Here is a 16,183-nt window from a genome sequence, read left to right as displayed (position 1 = left end):
CCTGAAGGCCAAAATGATGTGGCCTAACACTAGGCCTACCTAACACCCTTATGGCTCTAAACAGACAATATATCCCAGTGTAATATATCTTTCTGTTCAATCTATCTATCTCTGTATATAGTCGTGCTACCCTTCCTCTAGAGCCATGAGAGATAATAGATGTCCAGCAACGAGGGCTCCTCACAATTTGCTACGAACCAGCTGATCAAAAGATAGCTGATTTTTCTGGGTTACCCATTAGTCTCCCTGCCCAGCAGTTTTCTGATTTGAAACGAGAATTGTGAGGCATTGCCTTACACTCAACGAGAAGACATATATGGGAGAAGTGAGCGATCTACCGCTTTTAAAACTTGAAATTACATTGGTTAGATCAAAAAGTACTGGTGAATGAATAACAATCAACTTAATTACCTGAGTGGACTTCCTATTTAAATATTTTGAGCATCATCACCAGTGCTCGTAAGATGACAATATAAAGAAGCCATCCTACAAATGTACATGTAGATGAATTGGTATGGTGATAACTGTGAAGTATATAGTAGGCCTGGGAATGCAACTGCGCATTAAAATTGCCGAAAGCTAGAAGGTTAGACTGCTCCTCTGAGACTGAAGCAAGTGAGAAATATATGAAATTATCAAGATCAAGCCAACCATTGTCCATCTCCAAAATTTGGTAATGGATGTTTTGCCTCTGGTCATTTTTTACGAAATTATCTCAGAATTTAGAAAATAAAACTAATCACTTATGTAAAATGCGGTGACATTTAAACAAATTATGCTCTATAGGCTATGGCTGTAGTTTGACTGACTTCTTTGCAAAGGGCATTGTCAAGTTTCTGAGAATTTAACTATGGTAAAAAAATATCTTTAAATAGCTACTTTGTATATTTCTGTAAATAAAGTGGTTCCTCTGACATAACTTGAATGTTAAATTAGTGATAGAAAGGGTGATGTACATGCATCGTCATCATTGTCGTCATCATCATCGTAGTTGTCGTTGTCGTTGTCATCGTCATCATCATCATCATCATCATCATCATCATCTTCATCGACTTCATCATCGTCATCATCATCATCATCATCATCATCATCACCATCATCATCATCATCACCATCATCATCGTCTTCATCATCATCATCATCATCATCATCATCATCATCATCTTCATCGTCTTCATCATCATCATCATCATCATCATCATCATCTTCATCATCATTATCCATATCTTAATCATCTTCATCGTCATCAATATCTTAATCATCCCTATCGTTGCAGTCGTCGTCATCATCATCATCATCATCACCACCATCATCATTAATTACCTTCTGTGCTGAGTCCTGGGCTAGATGTAAATTTGGCCACGTCCACTATCTTGACCGCAAACTGCTGACCCGTGTCTCGATGAATACATCGTCGTACTTCACTGAATGGACCCCTAGGATAAGGAAGAAAAAAATGGAAAATATAACTTTAATTTTGTTTCTTTCAAGAACAAAATATGTAAGACCTTCAGTTAAAAAAGGACAGTTATTATATAGTCCCAGACTGTACAGCCAGAACATTTTGTGTGGATGCAATATTTGTGAATTTCACAAGTGGCTCAAATTTGTGAATTCTGTGAAATAACTGAAATACAATTGACACAACACCGAATTAATTTGTGAAAGTTTCTTTGCGTAATTTTTGTTTATTGTTGCTTACAATTCTTAAAAATTTCATTTCATTACAGTTCCTTCTTTTTACAGTACATGTATGTATGTAGAGTGTATGTAAGGTGAAGTTTAAATATCACAGGGTCACAGTCTCTCTAGCTAACATTCATTCTAAATGCACAATGAAAGGATATAAATTGCATTCTTACTTCAGCACAACAATAATTTAGTTCTTAAAGGCATCCACTTTCAGTAAGCATCCTATTCGATTTAATGCAGACCTTTCCATGGTTTAGGAGCCCGGCTTTGCCTCATTAAGGTTAATGTAGTTTGAATTGGGAAGGTTTAGAATCTCAAGCTGCCTTCAATCTTGTAGAATACAGAATACTTCACTGTGGCTGCAAGTGCAAGGCATGCCTACAAGGCATGGCTAACATTTATACATTTATTCATGTATATACAGTTTATCATTCATACCCTTAACAAGTTTTGTTATTCTTCAAGCATGTGAAAAATTGATTTTCCTGATTTATGTTTCTTAAGAATATGACATATTAAAGTTAACATCTATTAAAAGTATTCAGTTCAAATTTACAAGGGGTATGAATAATTTACTTTTTAACTGTACATGCCCACCATTTTGGGCTAACTATAGAATTGTCTGTTGAGAGCCAGAAGGGTGTTAACTCTGTGTTAAAGTAACCGTGAATTAGATACAAGTAACGTCGGTCTTAATTGCTCCAAACTGATGGTATGCTATAAATGTGGGAGGCCAAGTATTCACCAATTGTACCAAGTATTTATTGATAACATAACTCAGCAAAATTCTATTTTCATTCGGTCAATCACTCATCTAACCAAAAAATATAAATGTATCAATTGATAAAGTTTCAATTTTGATTGAGATTGCATTGAAACTAATTACAGTAAACATCCATATCAAATATGAATATCAAATATGATAATTTTCCTAGACATAATCTGTATTGGCATTCCTTTTCCTATACCGTAGGTACATGTAGGGCTGTAGTTTGGAAGAGGAGTGAAAACACCTTGGGTGAAATCTAAAAGACTGGACAAGTACACGTTATGAACCTTTTCACAACAGTTTGTTGACCTTCATTGTCTCACTCCAATTAGCTGATTGGGATGAAATTGGCAATTTTGATTCCGAGCATCGGATCAGTTACGACTCCAAATATCCTGACTTTGCGCCAGCGGCCAATAAAATGTACAGACTCTCCTAATTCTGCACTTTTCATGAAGAGCTTAATTTCTCCCCAGCTAAAGCCTAGTAAAAGACAGTTATTTGAACATTTATTTCAGATGACTCCTAAGGCTAGTCAGGACTGTCTGGACTGTCAGGAGGCTTGAATCCATGACATGAACCTGTATTGACAAACTCTCTTGATAAGAAAATGTAAATGTATGTGCACCTACAGATATTACATGTATCTGAGTATATGCACCTACAGATATTATCTGAGTATGTGCACCTACAGATATTATCTGAGTATGTGCACCTACAGATATCTGAGTATGTGCATCTACAGATATCTGAGTATTATTGCCAATGTAATATGTTCATAATTCAGCTATCTGGCTGCGAAGTGCAATTAATAAAACCTTTTTTATCTCAATCTCAATCTCAAAAAACATAGACATAGCTTTATTTACAGTAAATTAGATCTCTGCCTACGGCCCTACACTAATGATACATTTTTAATGTTTGGAGCACTCGAATGTGAAAATGCATTAATCTACAACTGAACAAAACTGATCAACCGTAGCCTTCATAACGTGCTCAAACTACAATTCACAAGTTGTAGGAAAGGTCATACAGGTACATGCACATCTCACTTCTTTCTTGTACCCATCCTCTTTCTTCATCTCCCCTTTTCTCTCATCTTCTCTATTTTACTGTCTGTCTGTCTTTTTTTCTCTCTCTCTCTCTCTCTCTCTCTCTCTCTCTCTCTCTTTCTTTCACTTTATCTGTCTTTCTCTCACTCGATCTCTCTCTCTCTCTGACACTCCCTGCTTTATGTATCATCCTCCTTATCTGCTTCTTCCCCCCCCCCCCCCCCCCTCCCTCCCTCTTTCCCTCCCTCTACTTTAACATATCACAACAACCAAGCTATATTGACTGCATTACACGCATGACTGGGAGCCAGGGCATCTGAGGTATGGACTAGAGAAGGTTCTGCATCACCCCCCAAGCATAGTTCGGTATGGCGCAACCTCCAAGATCAATTAACACCCTCCAACGTCTGTGCTGGCTCTAATAACCAGGAGTAATAAGATCTTTTCAGACTACAAGAAAACTCGTATAAAGAAACATATAAAGAATTATTGTATACAGAAAATTAAGAAAGGAGCATACAGACTAGAAGACAGCATCATTTATAGCAACGTTGTATACAAAAACATATAAAGAAACATTATATAAAGAAACATACTAAGAAACGTTGTGTAAAGAAATTAATTTGTCGAGGTCAGTTGACATTTTAGCTCGCCAATCCTAAGTGTGTGCTCTGGATAAGCATCGCTAAGACACAACGTTCACACAGAGCGAGACCCTGATTCTTTATCAAGTTGTTGTTTATAAGTGTGGAAGTCGAGTGAAATTCAAAGGCCCTGGTTCAATTCCTGATATGGCACTAATGTCCTATGGCAAGGCATTAATCTACATTTGCCACACTCGACCCAGGTGAGGTAAATGGGTACCTGGCAGGAATTAATTCCTGTAATGGCAGCTAGGCTAAAGACGGGCTAATAATTAATTTATCCGTCTAGGAATAGAATTGTCTAGATGGACGGCGCTATAAAAATGCCTATTATTATCATTATTATTATTATTATTATAAGAACGATCCAAAAAGATGTTTTAAAATATGTTTCTTTATGTGATGTTCAGAAAGAAATATTTAATTACTTTATCGTATGGCAATACAAGACTCATATAGTTATACAGTGAATGCTAGAAGTGTGAAAGCAGCCCTGGTTAGAGCTTCCCATATGCTTGTAATCCGGTGAAGAAAACAAACCAATGTCTTGCCACAAACAGTTGCTGGTAGACGCAGCTAATAGCATTAGGAGGTACTAATGTGTGTTGCACAGTCAGGCAGAGCTTCTAGAGTGCGTAGGTTGAGACTGAACGTGTAATAATGCAATAAGGGGGTAGCTTCTTCAGGCTGGAGAGGGAGATGGAAGGGGTACGTACTGTGATGCTCGTAGCACAGTGTGGGATGTTGGGGATGCTCACAGCAGTGTTGGATGGATGCTGGGGCACCCCTCCCTCAGTACACTGCTGATGGATTCTACACAGGGGCCTACAAACACTTCCTGGGATCCATACCAAAACATGGGGTAACGTGTGCAGTCCAAGTCTCTGGTTACATTTTGATATGGGTGCTGGATGGAGGGGGGGGGGGATCTACAGTATGCTCTATTTAAGAGTCAATCCAGTACATGAGCTCCATACAAGAACCCACTATTATTATTATTATTATGTAGTATTGGGTCAGAATATGCATCTTCCATAAGAACCTCAGAGATTGGACTTTGAGTGGTAGCGGGAGAGGGACTTTCAGAGGTAAATGTACACCTCTGTATCTATGCAATCTGGAGAGGGTACACGTGCATTCATCGTGATAAGATGTGATATTGGGTTGGGTCACACCTACAGTACATGTGTACATGGGGGCCTAAGAGTAAGAGATTGAAAGGGGGCAATACACCAGTTTACAGTTGTGTGCGCCATTTTAAACAAAGCCAATGACCTAGAGGTCATGTATTTATGCGTAAATTAAGATTGCGCCCATGCAAATTATGATGATATCACTGCCTGCGCGCTGCGTTGTGCGCGCATATCATCATTTGCATGGGCGCAATCTTAATTTACGCATAAATACCAGAGGTCAGAGGTTATTGGCCCCAATTTTGGGGCCAATAACCTCTGACCTCTGTCTGCTCATGCGCACTGATACAACTGTAAACTGGTGTATTAAATACTTAATTCTAACAATTTTGAAGATAAGTGTGAACATTAAACTCTTACCTTTTTTTATTTGTCAATTAATAAAACAGACATTACATGTACAGCAGTTAAAAAGATATCCAAACTAAATACACAGACATAAACATGCACCCTTAAATCTTTGATGAAATGGTGATCATTACTCTAATATTACCATCTACAGACTACACCACTGCAGCACCACCATCAACAAAAAGTCTCAAATTGCAGGCTATTATGAAGCTTGCCATTAAGTTCATAGTAATATTATAAATGACAGTGGAATAATGAAATTGATTTGTTTCTATTGATGTATGCATGGTGCGCACACAAAGCAATTAATTAGACAATCTAGTGGCAAACAGAAGCTGCGGAGGGGGAAAGTGATTTGCGGTTGACAGAAGGATACAACCTCATAAAGATGCAAATACCATATATTCATATCTACATGTACCACCAGCAGAAATTGAATTTTTGAGAACATCCAATACAGGGGGTCAGTGGGATATTCATGTACAATATACAATAAGGAATTTCCTTTTAAAAAAGGAACTTCCAAATGATATAGTCAGTTGCTCATCACTTCATTCTTTACTGTATGTCAAAGTTTAAACAGGTCTCTGTGTTTTTTATCACCCCCTCTGCAGGTTCATCTTTTGTTTTAATGCTTTTATATTTGATTGTAATTATAGTCTTTTTATGAATCTGTGGAAATAAATGAAATTGAAATTAAAATTGAAATTGCATCAAAATGGCCTTTTTGATTTGTCAAAAGTCTTTGTTACAAAAACGATCAGATGAAGCTCTCCATGTTATCAAAAGAAAACATTTACCTCCATGAACATACAGTGTATAGTCAATAGTACCACACATTCACATTCTTTATCCTTCTCCATTAGTTTATTCCTTTCCCATCCCCATCTCCTTTTTAAAAAAAATTCAGACATGCATCAGCATGGCATGAAATTAGTGGATTCTTTTGCCATTCTGCATGTACATTCCTTTCCTAATATCTTGCTTTAAATCATAGAGTACATTTTTAAATTCCCCGAGTCTAACCAGTCCCTTTAAGACTTCATAATCAGCAGCAAGCATCTTCCAATTTCAGTCCATCCTTAAATTGCAAAAAATCCTATATTGAGAAAACATTTCCATGGTGAACTGATGAAAACTACTCTTCTTTTCGTCACAACACTTTAGCTCCGTAATTTCATTAGAGAGAAAGGCTAGACTGCAGATATAATAATATTTACTACATAGAGATATAAGTTACATGTACACGTACATTCACAGACGAGACAGTAATAGCGTGTTCAGACGAGACAGAATTTATAAGAAAATTGAAAATATAAACAATATAAAGAAATGTTTCATACAGCGAAAGGAGTGTAAAAACCTGATAACAACACCTTGTAAAAAAAACATGTACAGTGAAACCTGTCTATAAAGACTGCCCAATTAAGGGAGACAAGACAAGTGGTCTTTATGTACAGGTTCCTTTAGTAAATGTTTCGATGAAAAAACATTTTCAAGGGAAACAATAATGTGGTCTCTGTAGACAGATGGTCTTTCTATACAGGTGGTTGCTAATGCAGGTCTGACTGTATAAAGAAACTAGTTTGGAAGAGGTCAATTGACACGGCAGCTGGCTGATTTTCAGTGCGTGCTCACGATAAGCCCCACCCAGTAATATGATTTTCTTACGAGACTACGTTCAGGCTAAAACAGGACCCTGATTCTTTATCCAGATTTCATTCGAAACTATGTTCAAACATGCGTCTAATACACTGTATACATTGTTTCTTTATACAACGCTCATACAAAAGAAATTGAATTTCCAAACGTTACAGTACCTACATGATTCCTTTAGTCTTTGAAAGTGTGAACGCGGGTTGTTAGTTTAGGTTTCTATATTCTTGGGTGAAGACAAGATAGAGATTGCATGTGACATTAGAAACTACAAAAAGGATACCAAAGCCATCTGCCCCACCATTAGACTTCCTTTGGCTATTTCAAAGATGATTTTAACCTTTTCAGCAAGGTCGTCATTCTAATCTGTAAATAATATGCGAGTGTACACAAACAATATATACCAGAAATTAATTGGAAAATATCAATTTTATAAGGAAAAATTATGGTGGGTGTTTCAGACATGAATATGTTCATATACCCCAGTATAAAATAAATAATTCTAACATCATAGATTTTATCAAAAGTACATGTACAATGGACCAGAGTAATTCAGTCATTGCCACTGTCACCGTCTGTGCTTCATATTAGTTTAGACTTAATTTTCATTACCTTAAATCATTTTATTTCTTTTTGCTGCTCAATCTACAGTACTTTATTTCTACTGTATTTCTTTTTGAGGGGGTGTATTTAAAGAATGCCACATTGGGTTCAAAAGGAGGCTAGCCCCGCCCCCCCCCCCCCCCCCCCCCCCCCCCCCGCCATTAAAAAAAAAAACATTGTCCAGCAGGAATTACAATTGAATTGATTCATTCTTGAGTGTCGCTCAGTAGTAACCATGTAAAACATTATGGCATTTTTCTGGAGATCATCTTTATATAGCGTATAGTAAAAGATAAAGATCACTCCAGATTTCTTCTTCTCAAATACTTTAAATGGCATGACTGACTTGAATAAGAACTATAAGAAGACTACAGCTTTAATGATAACCTGTGCACCTAAACATATACATGTAGTATCCCTGAAATAACTAGATGATCTGACAGAGCCTCTCAATGCAATTTAGATTAGCATCCCGCATGTTTACCCAGCATGCTCGCTGAGAGTAGCATGCAGCAAGCGACCTCTAAGTAGACATTGTAGAAGTGTCAAGTTGTGTTAATTGGTCGGGTGGCCCTCACAATCACACACAATGACCCTGTTTACATAGCAAAGGAGGGTGACTTCTTAAAGAAGTCTTCTGCCCGATGGGACAGTATTTCTTTCATTACTATATATCTTGAATTCTGCTGTTCAGGAAATTTCATTTTTTAAGACAAACTGTCTAAAAGGTACTTTATCAAGGATAACATCTTTTGGTTGGGAAGCCCCTCAAATCAGACATAATGTTATTACCCTTTTAAAAGGATCGTTTAACAACGTTAAATCTGAGATAAACGGGCCCTACATGTTATCATTGTCAAAAGGGAAATAACATTGTGTCTGATGTTAGGGGCTTCCCAACCAAAAAGGAGAGGTGAGTTTCACAGATGTCTTCTGCCACAAGCAGGTTGAACCTTTCTTTACTGTAGCTTATAATTGATTTAAAGATTCCATCTGGAGAACCTAGTTCATAAATAAATTGTTTATTTCTGAGTATTTTTAGTTTGGTGACCCTGACAAGTTGGAAGAATTGATAATCGGACAGAGCCTCCCAATGCAAAAACAAGGTGACTTCCGATGTGTCTTCAGGCTCAAGCACATTGAACTTGTCTTAATGCAACAGTAATCTTTTTAAAAGTAATCTGAGTCCTTGTTATGGAATGCTATCCTTGGAGAAACTGGCTGAAAGAACATCATAATGCAAAATCATATATTAGGGAAAGAATCATCGTACAGTATGAGCTACTGATGCATCCAACATAATAGCATGAAGCCTTGAAGCATGCACAGACACAAGCTCCCAACAATGATACTTTTAAAAACAAACTTTGTTCCCTTTTCCCCTAAAATGCCTCAAATAATAGATCCAAAAATACAAACTCCAATTATAGCAAGTCTTTTAATGATGGAGGATTCCTAATGATCAGATTAATGAGTAGAACCACCGGAGAGAAAGCTGTAAGGGATGACTTCCTAAAATCTAATTTTAAAACCACCTACTCAATTTCCGGCTTATTAGCCTAGGGGCCTATAGGGTACACATTCACTCTCCTTCACAATATTCCACTCCCTTGCACAGCATTCCTACATGTATCAAGGAGGATATTACAATCTTCTTGCATGTACATGTAGTACCTACATGTACAGTATCTACTACCGGGACTCTACATTTCTAAATGCACATTACATACCTGTATAAGCCCACATCTCATACTGTACATCTCATTAAAAAAAAAAATCAAATTAGCATTTCACATCATTTTTTTCAGGAGAATAAACATATTGTTGAGTACTGATTCTTGTTTTGTCTAAGTATCGATTGTAACAGTAAATTCATTATTTTTTGTTTTGTTACGTTCTATAAACTGATTTGTAACAAAATACTTTGTTTAGCTGTTTAAGGGGTTAGGCTCGACTAGCACATGTGCTATTATCTGGCCCCTTTTACCAACCAATAGTTTCTCTTTCTGTATATGTAATTATTGTATAAAATGTATGGAATGTATTGCTGTTGGTAAATAAATCAAATCAAATCAAATCAATCAATCAAATATTGGACCCAAAGGAAATTTGGGCTAAGCTATTGATGACTATACTATTACTGTGCATGTACGGTATGTACATGTATGTGCCTACATGTATAGACATGTACAGTATGTATAGGTATTAAAATGTTGAATGTTCCAAGTGTATTTACGTTATTGCTTTAATAGTAAAGGAAGTTCTGATGTTTTTGAGTTCCTGTCAATCGTTGACGTACGTGCAGGCCTCTACGTGTATGTACAGTACTTAATCAGTATAAACACAACTTTAAAATAGACATAAGGAAGAGGAAAGAAAAGCAACTAGAATCCAGGTTTTAAACACATATTACTTCCTGAACCCCAAACTCTGCTCATCTTAACATGAATATATTTATTTGTCTTTATAGTAAATGTTCTTATAGTTACAGGCCTCATTTTTCCAACTAAAATCGGGTATTTCCACAATATTCACTTTTCTTTAGCAAAACCCCAGTTTGAGAAATACTACATCATATTACCATATATATTACCATATACATGTATATGGTCAGGCGGATACTTCATCAAATTTTTATTTTTAGTGATATCAGTTTTTCAAAAGTACATTTTTAGTGATATCAGTTTTTCTAAAGTACTTTTTCATACCATCAAATAAAGGGTCTACATGTAAATGTATACCAGAGATACAGTGCATCTCAATCCCAGGGAGTGTGGTGTTTTAGGCTATCTCAGGGGTCTTTGCCCTTTGTACTGCTAAATTTAGACTTTAATCTCTCAATTGGATTTGTTCTAAACTGTAGGCCTACAGGTTACGTGTGTAATAGAAACCTACGTATGTATAATTTGTTACACATGTATATAATTCACAAGCCGAGAATTCTCCTCAGATCTCGTTGCTCTCTTCACTAGCTTGATAGGTTTTAGAAACTAGAAAATTCTCTTTATCTGGAAAAGGATCTCTCTCTATGATTTTTAACTATTCTTTCTCATTCTCTTCTTTTGAATAATAGTTACATTCCTAAAAGTCTGGAGAGAAGCATTTACTTTAGTAATTAAGGCTGTGCACAACAGTGTAATGAGGTACCCGAGTACACTCCCAGGCTTACAAGCGAATACTCAAATATTCGGACGCCATGTTTTCTTTGAATTTTTTTGAATTTTTTGATTTTTTATAATTTGTTTTTCCTTTTTTTCTTTTTTTGCCACCACCATACCTCTGGTGCAGTATCCCAGTATCGCTGAAAACGCATGCAATTTTACTTTGAGTTGCGGTTGAAGGCGCCGATTTAATAATCATAATAACAGTGAACAATGCTGTTTTAAAAACAAAAGATGGCAGAATAATCCATTGTCCTCCGAGTCTAAACAGAAATCTGGACATTTGGTCCCAGTTTCTGAGTGGTGAGTTTGACAGTTCTTGAGTTGGGGAAACATTTTTACCGACGGTACCATGCCAGCGGCCGCCCCTCTATCTGGCATGGGTAAGGGTCGGCCTGGACAATTTTTGTTTTTTTTTTGTTTTTTACGACCGAATATTCGGGTACGAGAAATTGTACCCGAGTAGTTGTCAACCGTGCGGGTACTCGAGCATTCGACTGCCCCTCGCAGCCTTATTAGTAATTCTTCATCTAAAAATAATGAAAAGAATGGAATAGCTACCCGCATCATCAGTACAAATTTCTTGTGTGATCCATTCAAGGGTTATGAATGCAGGTCCAACTCTATGGCTACCATCACCAGAACATTGCACATTATTAAATGCATATGGAATTAACTCCATACATTAAATATACAGGTGTATTTGTATAATGAATTAAGAATGAATAACTACATGTAAATGTAAATGATGCAACTTTGAAAATTTCAGACTATTTCTTCAGTAATGCAACCAAAATCATACTTTACAAAATGATTTGGCTTTATACATGTACATGTACGTACAATGTACCCTGTTTGATAAAACTGTGAATAGAAAGTAAGATTGTCCGTCCAATTTATGGCTAGCGCATGCAGTCCTTTAATCCAATCTAAGGACACAACATGAAATCCTTGCTTTGTAATGTTACTCTGAGTACCGTATTTACCGGCGTAAAGGCCGCACCGCCGTATAGGCCGCACCCCCGATTTTGACATTTAAAAAAAAAATTAAAAAAAAAAAAAAAAAAAAAAAAAAAAAAAAAAAAAAAAAAAATCGTTTTTTTTTTTTTTTTTTTTTTGGTTGTTGTTGATGTTTTGTTGCCGAAAACCCACGCGGGGAAGGACCTTCATTTAACATCGAAGTACAGTTAAAGGCGCTGATTTGTGCTTGTAAACTTGTCACAAATAATAGTAACAATGTCGTTTTTAGAAGAATGTGTAAGATCATTAATGTAAATTAAACACAATAGAGTACCTATGGTACCAATGGTGTACCTTGTGGTACACCATTTGTTATAGAAAAAAAATTGAGGAATTATTATTATAAACTACATATTGAGATCTGTTAGAAAGATTACTTTCAAACAAAGATGACAGACAAATTTGAGTGTTGTTGTAGTTTCCGAGTGGTGAGTCAACACACTGATTACTGAGCTGGAAGACATTGCCAGGCATAGCGCCATAAATAAAATTAAAAAAAAAAAAAAAAAAAAAAAAAAAAAAAAAAAAAATCATTTTTTACTCTTTCGCCGCATAGGCCGCACCCCGACTTTTTGATATTTTCTCTTCCAAAAATACTGCGGCCTATACGCCGGCAAATACGGTAAATGTACCTTTACTTTAATAACAAATCACATTTTGTATACAGTAAGAAGTATCAACAATTTGTGACACTGATTGGCATTTAATGTGCAATGCTCTGGCATTGATTGTATTCAGTCTTGATATATGGATCGACATTGCACATAATGTCTTACTATACTTGAGAAGATATTCCTACCACTATTTACCAAGAAGAATGAGGAATTTACTATGCTTGAGGGCTAGGGTTGCATTTCAATTCTACAGGTAGCCACCACTTGTGCATGAAGAGGAGATCTGGTTGGTAACGCTCCTCACGGTCGGTGCCTTCTTGTGGAAAGTTTCCTCTCTTAGCCAGGTGAATGGTCGTCATTTTGACCTCAGGGGAGGGTTGAATATTTATTTCATATTGCCTGAAGTATGCATCCCTAGTCTATGATTCATGCACGATACTTTTGAATACATCATTCTAGGTCCGTCTTAAATTGCAATTTTGAAAATTGGATGAATAGTAATTCTTTAAAATGTTAATATATTTGGATGCCCCTGTAGATGTATAAGCACTAGAAAATTTAGCCCCTAGAACACTTCTGCTTTCGAGAATGTTGAATAATCCAAATTTACTGGTGCTCCCAGTAAATTTCAATAATTTCAAATAGCGCCCAAGGCCATTCATTCCGTGGTAGCTGTGACCATGAAAATCTCAGAATATGCAGTTCTGATATATAATTTGCAAACAGAAATAGCAAATCGGTCGATTGAAGTCAAGAAACATTGTTTTAAAGCTAAAGTAATATCAGCCTTGAGAGGGAGCTATACAACATAAAGAGTTTATTATTTACAATTTCATCACTTTAGACTTGATTTCAACGATCATTGGATACATGTATTGTAAAATCGCAAATGCTTCCAATGTATTCATTTGAACCAAATTATTTTTTTCAAAATATACTTCCAAAAAGAATATCATCCATATTTACGATCAATAACCAAATTCATGCTCACAATACTCGGCTTTGCAACACATTTCATTTATGGAAAGTAAAAAGTTCATTTTCTAAAAAATCTGTAAGAAATTCTTTGCCCAACATATGGAACACTCTACTTCAAGTCCTCCGCTTATATAAAAACAGTTCAATATTTTTTTTTTAAATGAAACTGACCTTTTTGCCCCCCTCCAATTTTAAATTATTTCATACATGTTTTTGATTTTTTTTTGTCTTTACATTGTGTTTATCGCTGTATTTTGTGATATCTCGAACTCATATATGCTCAATAATATAAATGATATGAATTATAATATTTGGGGAACTTTTTATACGAAGCCACCATGGGCTTTTCCTTTGTTCTCCAATTTCATTTTAAACTATTGTAATAACTGACCATTCCTTGTATGTATATATACTTGTATGTTTATTTGCATTTGCTGTGTTTTTTTATGAAAATGAAATAAATAAACGAACTTGAACTTGAACTTGACCCCATACCCAAACTTTGTATTACCTTCAAGTGAAAAACTGTCAGATGTGCAAGTGTTAGCAAAGTTTAAATTTAGTTTTCAGGCCCAGCACAGCCGAAATGTATTCACTTCATTAATATGAAATATGTGCTTTACATGTACATACATGCTTCCATTCATACACACAGGAAATATACACGTGTCTGTAATTTTGAACTATATTAAAATGGGGGGGGGGGGTAAATCATAAATCTTCATAAGTAATTCATAAATATTTCATAGCTTCAATTTTAAGGGTTTGCCTTCTCTGCTACATGTTTTGTAGAAGATCTTGGCCTGAGAATATTGCTGAGGATTTTGTTTAACGCAACAAATAACATTTTGGTCGTTGACAGTAATCTCATAGCATCTGACGAACAATGGCAAAATCCGACCATTGATAGAAATGGCTCAAATAAATTCCAGTCATCAATTGAACTTTCATAGAACAGTATTAAAGAAAGGTCTGCGTCCACAGACTAGCAAAAAATAGAGGTCAGAGGTTGGATTATTCCAAATATGGAGAGTATTTGGGTTCTCTGATCTACCCTTGAACTTCTCGAATGTCAATAGAACTTTCACTCCCTTTACACTGTACAGTCTCTCCTTGGAGAAAGTGAATTGATCAGATGACAAACAGTACATGACAATGCATGAAATCTAGAAATAGCTAGGAGCCATAATTCTTACTACTGCAGTAGAACATGGTTCACCCGTACATACACTATGAGCAATGATACAAATCTATCACAGATACAAATCATACGAGTACAAGACTCTGCTGAGTATGTTGTGGTAGTGGTGTGGTAGTGGCGTTGTGGTCAAGTGGCTTCTCTAGGCGTGTCTGCACTATCTCGAGATTGCCAAATATCCAGCTATTTGAACTATCCCGATCGCAAACTATCCAGCTAATTTGCGTCTTCATTAGAACGAAGTAGCAAATTAGCTGGATAGTTGGTCGGGATAATATCCCAAGATATCTCAGTCTAGTTTGCGGTTTTCCGTGCTTACTCGAGGTCAGTGGTTGTACTAGCGCGCTGAGCGGTATAGATCGCATGTGCGAACCGGAAATCGTTGTGCATGATGGGATCGGGATATTTGACTCCGGACTTCGGTCTAATGAAGACGGTCGCAAACTATCCCGCTAGTTCGGAAATAGTGGGATATTTTGCAAACTAGACCGAGATATCTTGGGATATTATCCCGACCAACTATCCAGCTAATTTGCTACTTCGTTCTAATGAAGACGCAAATAGCTGGATAGTTTGCGATCGGGATAGTTCAAATAGCTGGATATTTGACAATCTCGAGATAGTGAAGACGGGCCTACTAGCTACTTGACTGGACTCTGGAGATGGGAAGGTGATGGGTTCTAGCCCTAGCACAGCACTAATGTTCTTTAGCAGGACATGAAATTTCATCTGCCAATCTCTACCCAGGTGTTAAATGGGTACATGTACAATGTACATGTACCTGTTGAGAGGAGTTCATTGGATGATGTGAGCACCACCAGGGGTATCCTAGCTACATAGAAATATCCAACATCAGTTTTCTCATTGTTGATACTAACACAAAATAAAATAAAATAAAACACCCTAAATAATATTCATGGATAACACTGGAAAAAAAGGGAATTACATTTTTTAATTTCTACAATGTAGTTCTGATGCATCGCGTGCATGTAAGATAAGACTGAACATGCATCTTCAGATTCAACATCCTACCAGTTTCAGGGAAAAAATGCACGGGGGCTCGGGCGAATTAGCCCCCGAAATGTCAAAAGAGCCCCTGAAAGTCATAAAAGAGCCCCTGAAAGTCATAAAAGAGCCCCCCAAAATTGCATAGAGTTCACTGCAAAACAAAATAAAGAGTGTTATTTTCATGCAAGCAAGCTTGAAAAGTAGCCCCCAAAATTCTTAAAGTACCGGTATTTTTTTCCCTGAC

The 16,183-nt window shown here is 36.5% G+C and overlaps 1 protein-coding gene across 1 annotated transcript in view; it reads right to left on the bottom strand.

The window, feature by feature from the left end:
* LOC587910 (peripheral plasma membrane protein CASK) overlaps window positions 1-13,114 on the bottom strand; it is a gene marked incomplete at its 3' end in the record, with an annotated part of 55,426 nt that extends 42,312 nt beyond the window's left edge. Inside the window, exons 1-2 of the mRNA XM_030982506.1 lie at window positions 12,972-13,114; window positions 1,324-1,448 (exon numbers count right to left, since the gene is read on the bottom strand). Coding sequence (XP_030838366.1) covers window positions 1,324-1,448; window positions 12,972-13,114 — 268 coding nt within the window. The remainder of the gene's footprint in view (window positions 1-1,323; window positions 1,449-12,971) is intronic.
* Between the last annotated feature and the right edge of the window lie 3,069 nt (window positions 13,115-16,183).

Source organism: Strongylocentrotus purpuratus, unplaced genomic scaffold, assembly GCF_000002235.5.
Source record: "Strongylocentrotus purpuratus isolate Spur 01 unplaced genomic scaffold, Spur_5.0 spur5_scaffold_12, whole genome shotgun sequence".
Classification (NCBI taxonomy): domain Eukaryota; kingdom Metazoa; phylum Echinodermata; class Echinoidea; order Camarodonta; family Strongylocentrotidae; genus Strongylocentrotus; species Strongylocentrotus purpuratus.
This window is presented reverse-complemented; position numbering and strand designations above follow the sequence as displayed.